Source organism: Theropithecus gelada, chromosome 20 (assembly GCF_003255815.1).
Source record: "Theropithecus gelada isolate Dixy chromosome 20, Tgel_1.0, whole genome shotgun sequence".
Taxonomy (NCBI): Eukaryota; Metazoa; Chordata; class Mammalia; order Primates; family Cercopithecidae; genus Theropithecus; species Theropithecus gelada.
Genome location: NC_037688.1, coordinates 67,367,644 through 67,384,292, shown reverse-complemented (window position 1 = coordinate 67,384,292; position 16,649 = coordinate 67,367,644). Strand labels below are relative to the sequence as shown.

General features: G+C 48.2%; 2 protein-coding genes across 4 annotated transcripts in view; one reads left to right on the top strand and one right to left on the bottom strand.

Moving 5' to 3' along the window:
- NDE1 (nudE neurodevelopment protein 1) overlaps positions 1 to 16,649 on the top strand; it is a 73,625-nt gene that overhangs the window by 42,711 nt on the left and 14,265 nt on the right. The window contains exons 7-9 of one of the 2 annotated variants that reach the window (XM_025371302.1): positions 327 to 418; positions 2,885 to 3,036; positions 5,923 to 6,048. In XM_025371302.1, coding sequence (XP_025227087.1) covers positions 327 to 418; positions 2,885 to 3,036; positions 5,923 to 6,016 — 338 coding nt within the window. In that variant the 3' untranslated portion in view covers positions 6,017 to 6,048. Of the gene's footprint in view, positions 1 to 326; positions 419 to 2,884; positions 3,037 to 5,922; positions 6,736 to 16,649 lie in introns of those variants that run through there. The other variant, XM_025371301.1, reaches the window with a different exon arrangement.
- The window catches only part of MYH11 (myosin heavy chain 11), a 158,421-nt gene continuing 151,066 nt past the window's right edge, over positions 9,295 to 16,649 (bottom strand). The window contains exons 41-42 of one of the 2 annotated variants that reach the window (XM_025371300.1): positions 14,979 to 15,017; positions 9,295 to 10,240 (exon numbers count right to left, since the gene is read on the bottom strand). In XM_025371300.1, coding sequence (XP_025227085.1) covers positions 14,987 to 15,017 — 31 coding nt within the window. In that variant the 3' untranslated portion in view covers positions 9,295 to 10,240; positions 14,979 to 14,986. The remainder of the gene's footprint in view (positions 10,241 to 14,978; positions 15,018 to 16,649) is intronic. The other variant, XM_025371299.1, reaches the window with a different exon arrangement.

Here is a 16,649-nt window from a genome sequence, read left to right as displayed (position 1 = left end):
GTGAGCCGAGATCACATCACTGCACTCCAGTCTGGGTAACAGCAAGACGTCTTAAAAAAACAAACAAACAAAAAAAAAAAAACTTTTAAAGACTAACATGTAAAAATAAATATTTGTTGCAGTCATCACAAGGACTTGAAAAATTGGTTGTCCTATAGGCCTTGGGCGTGTGATGCAGTTAACTACAGAAAGAAATAGGGTAGCTTTTGGGATCTGAGGAAAGGTGTCAGCGCCCCTCCTGTCCTGTGGTTTGGAACCTAGTGATGTTAGTTCACGGACATGACTATAGGTTGGTGAGTTACATGCTCTTCCCTTTGCACACCCAGGCCTGGACGACTCCACTGGGGGAACTCCCCTCACGCCTGCGGCCCGGATATCAGCCCTCAACATCGTGGGAGACCTACTGCGGAAAGTTGGGGTAAGACCACACTTTTCTGGTATTTGGTGCCTTCCTGCCTGTCTTTCAGGATGTGTGAAGGGGGGTTGATCTAGTTCCTGCCCTCTTATTTTTTTCCTTTTTTAAGAGACAGGGTCTTGCTCTGTTGCCCAGGCTGGAGTGTAGTGGTATGATCACAATTCACTGCAACCGTGAACTCCTCAAACTCCTGGTCTCAAGCGATCCTCCTACCTTAGCTTCCCGAGGAACTTGGACCACAGGTGTGTGCCACCATGCCTGGCTGATGTTTTCATTTTTTGTAGTAACGGGGGTATGGCTGTGTTGCCCAGGCTGGTCTTAAATTCCTGGCCTCAAGGGATCCTCCCAGGTTGGCCTCCCAAAGTTGTGGGATTACAGGCATGAGCCAATGCGTCCAACCCCTTTAATAGCAATGTGGTGAGTTTTAGATGTGGCTGCTCCTTTAGCATCCCTGGGAATCATTAGAACTTTCTGTGGGAGTTACTGCCAGACACTCAGAGCTCTGACTCTAAGCATTGCTCTGAACTCTATGTATGTCTCTTTCCTTTTACCATTTTTCCTCTAGGCAATTTGGGAAATCAAGATGAATTTTTTCCTTAATTTGAAAAACTGAGGAGTGTTTAGAAACTGCCTTCTCTTTTGGCTGGGTGCAGTGGCTCATACCTACAATCCGAGTAGTTTGGGAGGGTCACTTAAGCTCAGGAGTTTGACACCAGCTTGGGCAGTATGGTGAAACCTCCTGCCCCGACTTGCCTCTACAAAAATGCGAAAATTAGCCAGGCCTGGTGGTGCATACTGGTGGTCTTAGCTACTAAGGAAGCCGAGAGGTGGCAGGATTGCTTGAGCCTGAGAGGTCGAGGCTGAGTGAGCTGAGATTGCACCACTGCTCTCCATCCTGGGTGAGAGCACGACATTGTCTCAGAAAAGAAAAAAACTGCCACTTTTTTTTTTTTTGGTTGTTTCTCGGGGTTTAAGAGAATCTTGACACTTTGGGAGGCCGAGATGGGTGGATCACCTGAGGTCAGGAATTCAAGAGCAGCCTGGCCAACATGGTGAAACCCCATGTGTACTAAAAATACAAAAATTAGCCAGGCGTGGTGGCGGGCGCCTATAATCCCAGCTACTTGGGAGGCTGAGGCAGGAAAATTGCTTGAATCTGGGAGAAAAATGTTGCAGTAAGCTGAGATCGTGCCACAGGGTGACAGTGAGACTTGATCTCAATCAATCAATCAATCAGTCTTGAAAGCCTAAGGTAAAGAACTTGGCGTTTCAGCTTTTATGTTAATTACAGGGAGGGATCCTTTTGTGCTTAAGCAATAACAGGTATTCTTTGTAGTATATTTTTAAAAATGATTCCTGGAAGGCCACATCATTTAACTACTACCAAGTTGTCACTGTACACAGTGTATTCATAGCTGCAACTTAGTAGAAGCTTGCAACTCATTTCTTCTGTGTTCTTACTCCTGGCTTTTGGCTGCCTGGTTTGCTATTCTAGAAACAGGTCCGCGTTTCGATATTTAGCCTAGTTGGAGTATAGAGAAGCCTGGGGTGCTGTCAGTATCCTTTTGGTTTCCTCAGGGTCTGTTGCAGCCAGACCAAGTCCTTGTCAAACTTCCTGCCATTCTGCAGAGGTTTAACAAGGTAAAGGAAAGAGTGAAGGATTCCAGAAGTGGATTTCCTACTTTCTATGAGTGGAGTTGGATAATTGGTTAGGTTAGTGATTTTCCAGAAAGCTCCCATTTTTTTCAATTCTTTGTAATTAAAAATATTACTATTATTATTATTATTATTTTTTTTTTGTGGAGCATGATTGTGCATAGTCCTAGCTATTCAGGAGGCTGAGGTGGGAGGATTGCCTGAGCCTGGGAGGTTGAGGCTGCAGTGAGCTGTGATCTTTTTCCAGGAAGCTCACAAACATTTTAAAAAAATTTTTGTAATTAGAAGATTTTTTGCATTAAAAAAGTTTTTTTATTAGCTGGGCATGATTGTGGACGCCTATAATCCCAGCTGCTCAGGAGGCTGAGGTGGGAGGGATTGGTTGAGCCTGGAAGGTTGAGGCTGCGGTGAGCTGTGATCTCACCAGTGCACTCCAGCCTGGGTGATGCAGTGAGACCTTGTCTAAAAAAGTTCAAGAAAAAAAACAAACAAACAAAAACAACTGAGATGGGATCTCACTTTGTGGACCAGGCTGGTCTCAAACTCCTGACGTCAAGCCATCCTCCTGCCTTGGCCTCCCAGAGTGCTGGGATTACAGGTGTGAGCCATTGTGCCCAGCCAGCTCCCAGATACTTAAGGTGCTTGGTTCTGAGACTGGCATATACATTGGATTCTTCTTGGGGTCCCACTTTGGAATTCCAGTGCACAGCAGTTTGAGAACCACTTTCTGGGGTTCGTTCTTCTGTATGGGCTCCGGTAAGACAGAATAGTCCTTACCTATAACTTGAGAGATAAAAGTGTATTTCTCTCCAGGCACTGGAGTCCAAACTCGCTTCCTGCCGGAACCTCGTGTACGATCAGTCCCCAAACCGAACAGGTGGCCCAGCCTCTGGGCGGAGCAGCAAGAACAGAGATGGTGGTGAGAGACGGCCGAGCAGCAGCAGCGTGCCTTTGGGCGATAAGGGGTCAGTACCTTCTAATAAACCTCTCACTTGCGGGGAGAACCCACCTGCCCCAGGCAAGAAACACTCACCCCCAACCCACAGCCATGTGTCTTTTTAAATTATAGGATTATTTTAGCAAACCTTATCCTCTCCTCTGCTCCCTGCAGGCAGCATTAGGTGGTGTCCTGTGGCTTGGACAAAGGGCTAGAGAGAGGGTCTTGTTTTGTGAGACAGGGTCTTACTCTGTCACCCAGGCTAGACTACGATGGCAGGATCATGGCTCACCCTCTGCCTCCCAGCTCAAACAGTCCTCCCACCTCAGTCCCCTGAGTAGCTGGGAGTACAGGTGTGTGCCACCATACCTGGCTAAGTTTTTGTATTTTTTTCTAGAGACAGAGTTTTGCCATGTTGCTGAGTTTGGTCTCAAACTCTGAACTTCAAGCGATCCTCACCCTTCATCCTCCCAAAGTGCTGGGACGACAAGTGTGGGATACCATGCCTGGCCAAGAGGGTCATTTTTGTCATTTGATAATACAGCTGCTACTCATGGTTACACTGTGAGAATGTCCTCTATAAAACCCTTATTTGGGTCAGGTGTGGTGTCGCGCATCTGTAATCCCAGCAGTCTGGGAGGCCAAGGCAGGTGGATCACTTGAGGTCAGGAGTTGAAAATCAGTCTGGGCAACATTGGTAAAACCCCATCTCCACCAAAAAATAGAAAAAGTAGCCAGGCATGGTAGCATGTGCCTGTAGTCCTAGCTTACTCAGGAGGCTGAGGAAGGAGAATCACTTGAACCCTGGAGGCAGAGATTGTAGTGAGCCAAAATTGTGCCTCTGCACAGCATCCTGGGCGACAGAGCAAGACTCCATATCAAAAAGTTAGTAATTAATTAAATAAAAATAAAGCCCTTATTTGGCGAATTGAGCATCAATCATTGCTCTGCTTGCCCTGAAGATTTTTTTTTTTTGAGACAGTCTTGCTCTGTCGCCTAGGCTGGAGTGCAGTGGCATGATCTCAACTCACTGCAGCCTCTGCCTCTCAGGTCCAAGCAATTCTCCTGCCTCAGCCTCCTGAGGAGCTGGGATTACAGGCATGTGCTACCACGCCCAGCTAGTTTTTTGTATTTTTAGTAGAGACGGGGTTTCACCGTGTTAGGATGGTCTTGATCTCCTGACCTTGTGATCCACCCACCTTGGCCTCCCAAAGTGCTGGGATTACAGGCATGAGCCACTGCAACCGGCCTTTTTTTTTTCCTTTTTAAATCTGTAAAACCTTTGAGAAACTGGCACTAACTTCTAGCCAGACTATGTTCCTGAAACCAGCCACCCGATGGGACAGTGCAGATCTGACTCTAACAGTGTCATTGATTTTCTTGCCTAAAGAAAATCAGGGCCAGGCACAGTGGCTCGCACTTGTAATCCCAGCGCTTTGGGAGGCTGAGGCCAGTGGATCAATTGAGCTCAGGAGGTTGAGGCCACAGTGAGCCATGTTCCCAGCCCCTGCACTCCAGCCTGGGTGATGAAGCGAGACCTTGTCTCAGGAAAAAAAAAAAAAAAGGGGGGGGCAGCTTTCAGATTCAGGAATTCTGCAAGGTGTGTGACTGCCATTTCTCTGGGCCCCAAGTCATAGGAATCTGATGGGTTTGTAGCAGACACGTGGCAGGAAACTAAGAATCTTTTCCATGGCATGCACATAACTTTCAGACCTTTATACGTGGATTTTTAGGCCAGGTGCAGCGGCTGAGACCTGTAATCCCAGCACTTCAGGAGGCAGAGGAGGGTGGATCACTTGAGGCCAGGAGTTCACAAGACCAAAGTGGGCAACATGGTGAAACCCTGTCTCTACTAAAAATACGAAAATTAGCCAGGCATGGTGGCGGATGCCTGTAGTCCCTGCTACTCTGGTGACAGGCACAAGAATCACTTGAACCCAGGAGGCGGAGGTTGCAATGAGCCAAGGTTGCACCACTGCACTCCAGTCTAGGCAACAGAGTGAGACTCTTTCTCAAAAAAAAAAAAAAAATCATAATTTTTCTGGTTTTTTTTTTTTTTCCCTACGAGACAAGATTTTGCTGAGTTGCCTAGGCTGGAGTGCAGTGGTGCGACCATAGCTCACTGCAGCCTCATCTTCCTCAGCTCACTCAAGCCATCTTGCCTCAGCCTCCCGAGTAGCTGGGACTGCAGGTGCACACACTGTTGTGTGCACACCACTGCAGGTGCACACCACACCCTGGCTAATTTTTTTAATGTTTTATAGAAAGTCTTGCTATGTTGCTGAGACTGGTCTCAAACCTCCTGGCTTTGAGTTTGAGAATATACCTCTGAGACTGTAGTCTGCTCCTCATTGAGATTTCTAGAGGTGAGTTTTCTGGTTGATTTTCCAGGCGATCCTCCCACTTTGGCCTCCCAAGCGCTGGGGGTTACAAGCATGAGCGATCATGCCTGGCCTTGTTTTTGAGACAGGGTCTCGCTCTGTCACCCAGGCTAGACTGCAGTGGCATGATCTTGGCTCACTGCAACCTCCACCTTCCGGGCTCAAGCGATCCTTCCACCTCAGCCTCCCAAGTAGCTGGGACTACTCATGCAGGCCACCACACCCAGCTAATTTTTGTTTGCATTTTTTGTAGAGACAGGGTCTCACTGTGTTGCCCAGGCTGTAAAATAAACAAACAGTAGGTAAGAGATGGATTTTTCTAGTGGGTCTGAGACTGGGCGTTTTGTGTGACCTTGGAATCTGAGAGTCAGGTGGCCAGTGTCCTCTTCTTCATTTCACAGGAGAGAAAATTGAGACCCTGTGAGACCCTGCTCCCGACTCTTGATGTTCACCCTTATAACTCTGTGGGCCCCGGTGCTAGCCAGTTTGTCACAGCTGTCATGTCAGCTTAATTTGGTTTGCTCTGTCTGAAGGTTGGGGAAGCGCCTGGAATTTGGGAAGCCGCCTTCACACATGTCTTCATCGCCACTGCCGTCAGCCCAGGGGGTAGTCAAGATGTTGCTTTAGGAAAACCACGGAAGCTGAAGCTCTTGGTGTCGGTGCGAGTCGTTCCCTTTGGTCGTCTTTTTTACACTAGGTTTTATTTTAAGTTAGTTTGAGAAATAAGAGCAGTCTCCGTAGTTTGCTTTGCGGCCCAAGCCAATGACTGAGGCCATCATCTGTGGTCTGGGGTTTGTCCCTGGGAAATGTCTCCTCATCCCTGCCTGCCACTGTGTGCATTGCAAAGAGGGACAAATGGGGCTCTCTGGGAAGGGCTCTAAGGTGTTGGTGATGAGGCTACCCTGTTGTTTCTGTTTTTGAGATAGAGTCTCACTCTGTCGCCCAGGCTGGAGTGCAGTGGCATGATCTCAGCTCACTGCAGCCTCCGCCTCCTGGGTTCAAACCGTTCTTGTGCCTGAGTCTTCCAGGTAGCTAGGATTTACAGGCACCCACCACCAGGCCTGGCTAAATTTTTTGTATTTTTAGTAGAGACGGGATTTTGCCATGTTGCCCAGGGTGGTCTTGAACTCCTGGCCTCAAGTGATCTTCCCACCTCGGGCTCCCAGAGTGCTAGGATTTCAAGCCAGAACCGTTGCTCCCATACCCCATCATGTTGAGCTAAGCCAAGCAGAGTCCTGATTGGTCTTTTTAAATTTTTTTCTTACTCTTTTGAGACAGTCATGCTCTTGCCTTGTCTCGTCCAGGCTGGAGTGCAGTGGTGCGATTTCGGCTCACTGCAGCCTCTGCCTCCCAGGTTCAAATGATTCTCCTATCTCAGCCTCCTGAGTAGCTGGGACTACAGGAGTGTACCACTACACCCGCTAATTTTGTATTTTTAGTGAGAAACGGAGTTTCACCATGTTGGCCAGGCTGGTCTTGAACTCCTGGCCTCAAGTGATCCTCCCGTCTCAGCCTGCCAGAGTGCTGGAATTACAGGCGTGAGTCACCGCGCCTGGCCCCGATTGGTCTTGACAGGTGGTGTTAATGTCCCAAGTCTCTTTAAATGTGGGATGGAGCTTCTCTCAGAGACTCTTCCCCCAGCCCCCAACCAGCTGGAATTGTCTTCCAGAACAAAATCTCCCAGTGCTTTGTGGTGTACTGAAATCATGTCTAATAACCAAGAACAGAAAGGTCACATGCCCTTTTAAAAACTGTGGAATAGGCCGGGCGTGGTGGCTTAGGCCTATAATCCTAGCACTTTGGGAGGCCAAGGTGGGTGGATTACCTGAGGTCAGGAGTTCAAGACCAGCCTGGCCAACATGGTGAAACCCCATCTCTACTAATAATACAAAAAATTAGCTGGGTGCAGTGGTGGGCACCTGTAATTCCAGCTACTTGGGAGGGTGAGGCAGGAGAATTGCTTGAACCTGGGAGGCGGAGGTTGCAGTGAGCCAAGATGGCGCTACTGTGCTCCAGCCTAGGCAACAGAGCGAGTCTCCGTGTCCCCCCCCAAAAAAAAAAAAAGCGGCATAAACCTCTGAGACTGTAGCCTTCTTCTCATTGAGATTTCTAGAGGTGTGTTTGAGTTTTCAGAGTAATTTTCCAGACCAACCAGTGTCAGTGGGAAATCTGTCCTCTTTTGGCAAACTGCAGTCATTCATTTTCCTGAGTCCCCTGGTGGGGCGGGGGGAATTCTGCCTCAGGACCCCGAGGGGTCTTTGGGGGTGGCCATGGTAATGCAGCCACTAAGCAGGACTTCATTCAAAGTCATAATGAAGTAACCAGGGTGATCTTCAAATAAGAATAAAGCACGAGATCATTGTTGGAGGCCTCCTTATCAAAGACGTGAACACGGGATTTCCAACACACCACGGTGTGTCCACTCATCACTGCGTGCTAGGAACTGCTGTCTCTTTGGGACACAAGTTAAAGAACACACTAATTTCTGGAGCGTGCCTGCAGCTTCACAGCCTTCATTTTGTTACTAAGTTATTTTCTGGAAAAACAGCAAAAATTTCAGGTTGAAAGCAGAACTTTCCAAGTGCTACTGAAATTCCGCAGAGAATTAAACTGCGATAGTGGGTTTCTTACCCTAGAAACACCCTAACCTGTATCCATAAAAGATGTCCTTTTATTTTTTTAAAAGATCAATAAAATCAAGAGAAGTGAATGTTGAACCGGTTTGGGCTGTTGGTCAAAGAGGCTTTGTATGTTTGTACTTCCATGTTTTCTTATAGAGTGGTGAAAAACTTTTTTTAGCCAAATCATACAATGTGAAAAAATCTTTTTAAAATTTTCTATTCAAGCCAGGTTTTTAGAAATGTACATGGGATGTGTTTGTGCGTCATTCAAGGCATATTAGCATCTGGTCGCAGGGTGGAGTCCTCCGTTGCCATGTTTCTGGTCTCCCAAATCTGTCTGATCCCACGGAGTTGGTGGTTTACCGTATCGTTTGTGTTGAGCAGAGCCTTGCAGGTATGTCTGTCTAAAACACTCAAGCTGAAAGAAGGATAGGGTCTACAGCTTGTTTTTATGGCCCTTACTCTAAGAATGATTTATTATGTTTTTAAGGGTTGTTTTAAAAAATGAATATTTGGCAAGACCATATGTAGCCTGTAAAGGCTAAAATACTATCTGACTGGGTGGTGGTGGTGTGTGAGACACGGTCTTACTGTTACAGGCTGCAGTGCAGTGGCGTGATCATAACTCACTGCAGCCTCGAACTCCTGGCTCACATCCTCCTGCCTCAGCCTTCCAATTAGTTGGGAGTACAGGTGTGCACTATCCTGCCTGGTTTACTTACAAAAACTTTTTTTTTTTTTTTTATAGGAAAGGGGGTCTCTCTTAGCCAGGCTGGTTTCCAACTCCTGGCCTCAAGTGATCTTGCCATCTCAGCCTCCCAAAATGCTGGGATTACAGGTGTGAGCCACTGTACCCAGCCACCATCTGACCTTTTGTAGAAAGTGTTTACTGACTCATTGGGAAGACCTTGTGTTTTAACTTAAAAAATCAAGGAAATCCTGTATTTTTCATATGGTACTGGTTTTGATGAGTGAAGATGTTCTTCCCAGTCATCTTCAAGGCAGGGGGCAGTGGCCCTTGGACCACACATCACCTTATTTCTCTTCCCCCGCCCACCCCGCCGAACGGCCCAATAACCCCCTTAGTCTCGCTTTGCATCTCTGCTCTGCTCTTTTACTGGCTGTGGGGTCATAGGCAATTGATTTCACCTCTCTAGGCCTCAGTTTCTCCATTCATGAAATAACCCTGACATCAGAGAGTCTTTGGGACAATGAAGCAAAACCCAGCTTTCCCCAATTTCTTTTCCTCTCTAGAAGACAGCTCAACAGAACAGCCAACGACACTGTGATTTATGACCGTTTATTAGTGAAGGTGTTTCTAAGCACAGTCAGGGTGTAAACAGTGCAGCATTCCTGCTTCCCTCCGTGGGAGCAGCGTCTCCTTTTCAATTCATGTGGCTACAGAAGGCACTTGGTGAACTGTGCGTGTCTGAGGTGTGGAAACCAGGAGAGGAGGAAAGAAGTCTCAAAGGCCTGATGTGAGAAGTTGGAAAGGTTCGCAGGTTAGGGAATGAAGTGGGGGGGTGGCAGCGACACCCATTTCGGTGACTTTCTCCCCATTTCATGTAAACAAAATTGCCAGGGACCAGTTACCATGGATATGTTTTTCTAGAAACTCAATGTCTGCACAATCCATAGAACTGGAGGATGTGTCTGTTTCCTGTTGGGTTTTTCTCGTCCCTTACATCATACAAAATTCAATTTATACCTAGCATACAGGGGTAGTGGGGGTGGGGGTTGTTGAGACAGGATCTCTGTTGCCCAGGCTGGAGTACAGTGATGCAATTACAGCTCACTGCATTTTCGAACTCCTGGGCTCGAGCGATCCTCCTGGCTCAGCCTCCATAGTAGCTGGGACCACAGGCGTGTACCACCACGCCCAGCTTATTTGTAAATTTTTGGATAGACAAGATTTCACTACGTTGCCCAGGCTGGAGGGTGGTGGTTTTTGTATTTCTTGTGTGAAAGGTGTCTGTGATGTTTGGAATTTGAGAATGGATTTAGACAATGCTAAGTACAGTCTGCTGGGTTTTGCTTTGTTTCGGGTTCTTTGGTTTTTGGTTTTTCTTGCCGTGGTGCAAAACTCTAGACAGTTGCTTATTCACTGGCCTTGGTTCCGTTGAAGTCTGCATCTCGAGTGTCCATTTCCTCCTCAGAACCATCTGCATTTTCAATAACTCGACGTCCTCCAGACCTTCTAGAAGGAACGAAAGAGGTCTCGTTTCCTCGCCTGTGGGTTGTAAGGAAACATTTCCTTAGCAAAGAAACCTTCATGGTTGGGATAGATTTTTTATAAATCTATTTTAAACTTGTAGCTGTAGTCCTATGGCAATAGACATCTATTTTTTAATGGCAGAAAACACGGCACAAATAAGATGCAGATATTCAAGTTGAAGTCAACAAATCCTGGCCAGTCTTAAGGCATGATTGATTGAATTTAATCAGCTGAAATTGGTTGTGGGGAGTGGAAAAGGTTTTTCAAAGCAAGACTATCTGCTTTTAAAAATGTCAGGCTTGGTCATTTGAGAACCCCCAGGATTCTGGTCTTTGATTTAGAATAGGAAAAAAACCCAAAAACCAAGGAGGGGATTTTGTCTTCTGACTTTATTCATAGCCCACGGGGCAGAGATGAAGAGAGAACATACTGTTTCTCTTCTGTATGTCCTCACCCCCATTCGCCTTAGAGGTGGATTTTCAAGGTTTGAATTGGAAGGTGAAATGGACAAGGGCAGCCTTGAGAGACGGGGAGGTGAGGAACACAGAGGGGCTCCCTGGTTAAAAGGCGGGACGGCGCCTCTTGCTGGTGTGGAGCTTCCTGGACTGAGTCTTCCCTACCGCAGGGACTGCTGCATGTGTTTTGCTGACCGTGGAACACACCACACATGGCATAAAACGGGTGCCCAATGATCAGAAAAGGAGATGATACGTGTTAATCCAAGGTGGATTATTTTATTGAGATGAGGTCTTGATATTGTCGCCCAAGAGGGTCTTGAACTCCTGGGCTCAAGCAGTGCTCCTAACTTGGCGTCCCAAAGTGCTGGCATTACAGGTGTGGGCCACCACACCTGGCCTCCAAAGTGGATTTAAAAAAATTTGAAGACAAGAGTCTCTGTCACCCGGGCTGGAGTGCTGTGGCATGATCTTGGCTCACTGCAACCTCCGCCTCCTGGGTTCCCGCAATCCTTAAACCTCAGCCTCCTGAGTAGCTGGGCATACAGGCACGCACACACCACCACTCCTCGCTAATTTTTGTATTTTTAGTAGAGGGGGGATTTTGCCATGTGACGCGGACTGGTCTCGAACTCCTGGCCTCAAACAATCCACCTGTCTCAGCCTCTCACAGTGTTGGGATTAGAGGTGTGTGCCAGTGCACCTGGCCTCCGAGGTGGATTTTAGCTCTAGCTGGTAGGACACCCCTCTCTCTCTCCTTACTACTCCCATCTCCTCTCTGCCCTGGTTCTCTAAGTTTATCACCTCGACTTCACAAGAAGGGCTGGTCATGTGAGGGGAGACTTTGGGTGGGAGGAAGGGAGTGGGCAGGAGGAGGAAAAATCAGACCCGCCTTGCTGCTGACCTGCACTGTTCGGAAGAAACACTTTTTTCAGTGACTGCAACAAATAATCATGTTGGGTTTTGGCCATGTGGCCCTGTTTGACCTGAATTGGAAGACGGGTCTTATTTTAGGACATCAAAGAAGCAAGCAGACTTTTGCTCCCTACACAAAGGCTGGACAAGAAGCCACAAGGATGAACACAACTCAGTGACTGATTCTTTAGTCAAAAGGAACAACTCGGCCGGGTGCAGTGGCTCACGCCTGTAATCCCAGCACTTTGGGAGGCCGAATCGGGCGGATCACGAGGTCAGGAGATCGAGACCATCCTGGCTAACGTGGTGAAACCCCGTCTCTACTAAAATACAAAAAAAATCAGCCAGGTGTGGTGGCGGGTGCCTGTAGTCCCAGCTACTCGGAAGCTGAGGCATGAACCTGGGGAAGCTGAATGGCAAGAACCTGGGGGGTGGAGCTTGCAGTGAGCTGAGATGGCGCCACTGCACTCCAGCCTGGGCAACAGTGCGAGACTTCGTCTCAAAAAAGGAACAACTCAGGTAAGATCAGAGGCGTAAGCAAGACCCAGAGATTCATGATCGCTGAGAAGAGGAACTCCCAATATGACCCTTTTGTTGACAGAAGATGGGAGAGGCCTCAGCTGGGAAAGCCCACCTGGCTGTAAAGGAGGGGGTTTCCGGCAGTGCAGGAATCAGGAATAAAGACTGAAAAGTTGCAGCCACTCCAAAGTAAACACTCCTAGTCTAGCTTCACAGAGAAGCTTCTGGACTTGCAGCCGTGCTAGAGAACTCTCCATCCTTCTCTCTGTAGACGTGACCCTCAAGTCTTTCTTTTAGCACTGTCTTGCAAGCACTTGACTCAGAAGGATCCCCAAATTCAGAGCAGACAGCAGCAGCAGTTTGGCCATTCCCTGTACGCTCCCCACACAGCTTGCTTCCTTACAGTTTTAACTCCAGGTTCAAAACCTGATGGGCTGGACGGGTGCAACAGCTCATGCCTGTAATCCCAGCACTTTGGGAGGCCGGGGCAGGGTGGATCACTTTGAGGTCATTTGTTGGAGACCATCCTGGCCGACATGGTGAAACCCCATCTCTCCTAAAAATACAAAATTAGCCGGGCGTGGTGGTGGGCGCCTGTCATCCCAACTACACAGGAGGCTGAGGCAGGAGAATAGCTTGAACCCAGGAGGCAAAGGCTGCAGTAAGCCAACATTGCGCCACTGCACTTCAGCCTGGGCAACAGCAAGACTGTCTTTAAAAAAAAAAAAAAAAAAAAAAAAAAAAAAAAACCAGATGAGCTAACCTGGAGCTAAGAAGTAGTCCCTAACCTCCTCATCAGTGCTCCAGGCACAGACTTTTTGGCTCTTGGAAGAGTCCATTTGCTAACTGGAAAAGCTTAATGGATAAATTTGCTCCCTTGGCTCCCTTGACCTAAGAAATACATTGTGCCCTGGGTCATTGGAAGCTGCTTGCTTGGCTGTCAGCCTGCAAGACACTCTGTTTTGGCTCAAGTGCTTTTCTTGGAACTGGTTTCAAATCCTAGACCAAGGTTGGCACCAACTATATCTGTTACAGGAACTAAGGGACCCCCTCTAAAGGTTTTCTTAAAGGGTCTGATCCTGGAGAATCTGGTTTTTTGTGGGTTTTTTTGAGATGGAGTTTCACTGTCTCACCCAGGCTAGAGTGCAGTGGCGCAATCTTGGCTCACTGCAGCCTCTGCCTCCCAGGTTCAAGCGATTCTTTCACCTCAGCCTTCTGAGTAATTGGGACTACAGATGTGTGCCACCTCACCTGGCTAATTTTTGTATTTTTAGGAGAGACGAGGTTTCACCATGTTGGCCAGGCTGGTCTTGAACTCCTGACCTCAAGTGATCCATCTGCGTTGGCCTCCCAAAGTGCTGGGATTATAGGCGTGAGACACTGCGCCTGGCCTAGCATTTGGATTCTATTCCTGGACCCAACTTATCCAAGGCCTCAGGAATTAACTTGAATGTAAGCACTTGCTGCTTTGCAAGGACTTGGTTTCCCACTGACCGGTGGGTTCTGCACTTCAGCCAACCCTGGAATTCGGCTTATCCTGTGATCCCAATGAGCCGGCAGGAGAGCTGCTCGAAGTGTCCCAGAGCCTCATCTGCTCCCCCACAAAACTGGCTCTTAACAAGACCTCACCCCATGCTAAAATTAAGTATTTGGTGGTGACAGCAAAGCTGAGATTCTCCAAAAATGAAGATGCACACAAATGACGGTTGGTTTGGCCTCTCCACGAGGTGAAAGAAGTCAGATCCACATTGCCTAACTTCACCTATGAAAAGTTGTTCATCATGCCTGTAATCCCAGCATTTTGGGAGGCCAAGGTGCATGGATCACCTGAAGTCAGGAGTTGGAGATCAGCCTGGCCAACCTGGTGATATCCTATAATACAAAAATTAGCTGGGCGAGGTGGCGGGTTTTTGTAATCCCAGCTACTCAGAAGGCTGGGGTAGGAGAATCGCTTGAATCCGGGAGGCGGAGGTTGCCGTGAGCCAAGATGGCGCCATTGCACTCCAGCCTGGGAGACAACGAGACTCCGTCTCAAAAAAAAAAGTTTTTCAAGTCCCAGAGAAGCAGAGACCTCTTTGTGCTTTCTTGGGAAGGGCCCTGTGTACATCCTCGAGTCTCGGGTGTCCATTCCCCATTCCCTGAACAGTACGTGCCCGTGAAGTCTCCAGAAACGGCTCTGCCAGGACTGTGCTTGGCTTTGCGGTGGTCAGCTTCCACCCCATGTGCTGAAAATGCAGTTTGTAGTTAGACATCACTCAAGCCACGTGCAGCCCCCGGCATTTGTCAGACATCGCAGTGAGCTCATTTCCTTTGCGGACAAGCCTGTGAAAGCTGAATCGTGGGAGGACTGGTTGCTGCGCTGCAGTTACCATGAACTTTGTGATTTCTGACTTGTGACCCAGACCAGCCAACTAGAAGCCAAGTACATTCTCTAGGAATGTGCCCAGATAGTGTAACTGTCATATTCACTCAGTGGAGTATCTTCACTGGACAAGGGAGGACAGCACTGCTGAGTGCCCTGACAGTGTAAGAGTGGCTTTTGGCATGAAGAAAAATCCAAGCCACACACAGCCTCTGACATCTCGTCAAGATGCAGTGATAAGGGCACACTGTTGGGTGTCATGTCACATGCACTGGCCAGAGGCAGGAAGGACAGTGGGTCAAGAGATGAGGTCAATTTGTCATCCTGATCTTGGTTTCAATGAAAGACAGCTTTGCACTAAGATATCCAAGCCTTCAGATTTTGCAGGAATTTCGTGGAAATGTGCAAGGGTTTAAAACTCGGGGTGGGCAGAGGGGCGCACTGGGCAGAAAGGAAATGGATATTGAGACAACACACAGCTGCGAAGCTGAAGGCATGGTACCTGGTGCATCACTGCGAAGTTTCCTGTTGGGGGGGCCCTCTGAAACAGAGAGAGAATCCCCGGAGGTTACCATCAGCAAACGAAAAGGAGCCCAGTTAAGTATATTCTTAATTGTTAAAGACATTTGCTTTGATTTAATAAGTAAAGGCACTCTTTTTTGAGATGGAGTCTTGCTCTGTCTCCCAGGCTGGAGTGCAGGGCTGCGATCTTGGTTCACTGCCACCTCTAAGTCCCTGATTAAAGCGATCCCCTCACCTCAGCCTTGCGAGTAGCTGGGATTACAGGCATGCCCCACCATGCTTGGCTAATTTTTGTATTTTTAGTATAGATGGGATTGCACTATGGTGGCCAGGCTGGTCTCGAACTCCTGACATCATGTGATCCTCCTGCCTTGGCCTCCCATAGTGCTGGGATTTGGGATTACAGGCTTGAACCACCACACCTGGCATTAAAGGCATCCTTAAGTCAACCTTGCAGTGAATCATCTGATACCAAGAGCCCTTGGTGAGGCTGGTACATGAAAGGATAAGCAGTTTTTTGATACTCTGTCACCCAGGATGGAGTGCAGTGGCGTGATCTATCTCTGCTAACAGCAACCTCCGCCTCCTGGGTTCAAGCGATTCTCCTGCCTCAGCCTCCCTAGTAGCTGGCATTCAGGAGCGCACCACCATGGCCGGCTAATTTTTGTATTTTTAGTAGAGACGGAGTTTCACCACGTTGGCCAGCCTGGTCTCGAACTCCTGACCTCAGGTGATCCACCCACCTCGGCCTCCCAAAGTGCTGAGATAACAGGTGTGAGCCACTGCACTCGGCCTGGTTTTTTAAATAGAAAAGAAAATGTCTGTCCTTTAGAGCTACTTTTAAGAACCTCCTATACCTGTTCAAGGAAGTAAAAGCATTTGTGCAAGTGAGTTTGAAAAATCAGTGTCGGAACAGAAGCCAAGAAGCCCCAGGCAAGGCACCTGCAGCCACATCTCCCTTGATTAATGACTAGTTGTTCTTCATTCGCTTTGGGGCCTCTAGCAAGAGGGGAGAGGTGGAGGCCTTGTGCGGCTCTTGTCGGAGGTAACCGGCAGTGTACCAAGTGGTAGGTAAGTGGGTCTGGCTTTAGAGTAAGGCTTCTGTTGAGATATGTCTGGCTGATAAAACTTGGTGAAATTCGCACTGCAATTCCTTCTTAGCTGAGGAGCCAGGCATGCTTACCAACCTCCCTTAGGACCCTAGTGCCCGGTTTTATGTTTTTGTGCACCTAAAAAAGGCAGGACAGATCTTCTACCTGCATTACGTGTGTGTTCATGTCGGAACTGGCAAAAACGGTCTTTTTGTTCCACTCTGCCCTTGGCTGCCCAAAAAGGCTCAAGTGTCTGGGACAGAGCCCACAGGGGATATCCAGTGTGTGCTCAAGAATCACTGGGCCGGCCGGGCGCAGTGGCTCATGCCTGTAACCCCAGCACTTTGGGAGGCCAAGGCAGGCAGATCATGTAAGGCCAGGAGTTTGAGACCAGCCTGGACAACATGGTAAAACCCTGTCTCTACTAAAAATACAATAATTAGCCGGACATGGTGGTGTGCTCCTGAATCCCAGCTACTTGAGAGGCTGAGGCAGGAGAATTGCTTGAACCCGTGAGGCGGAGGTTGTAGTGAACTGGGATCACGCCACTGCACTCCAGC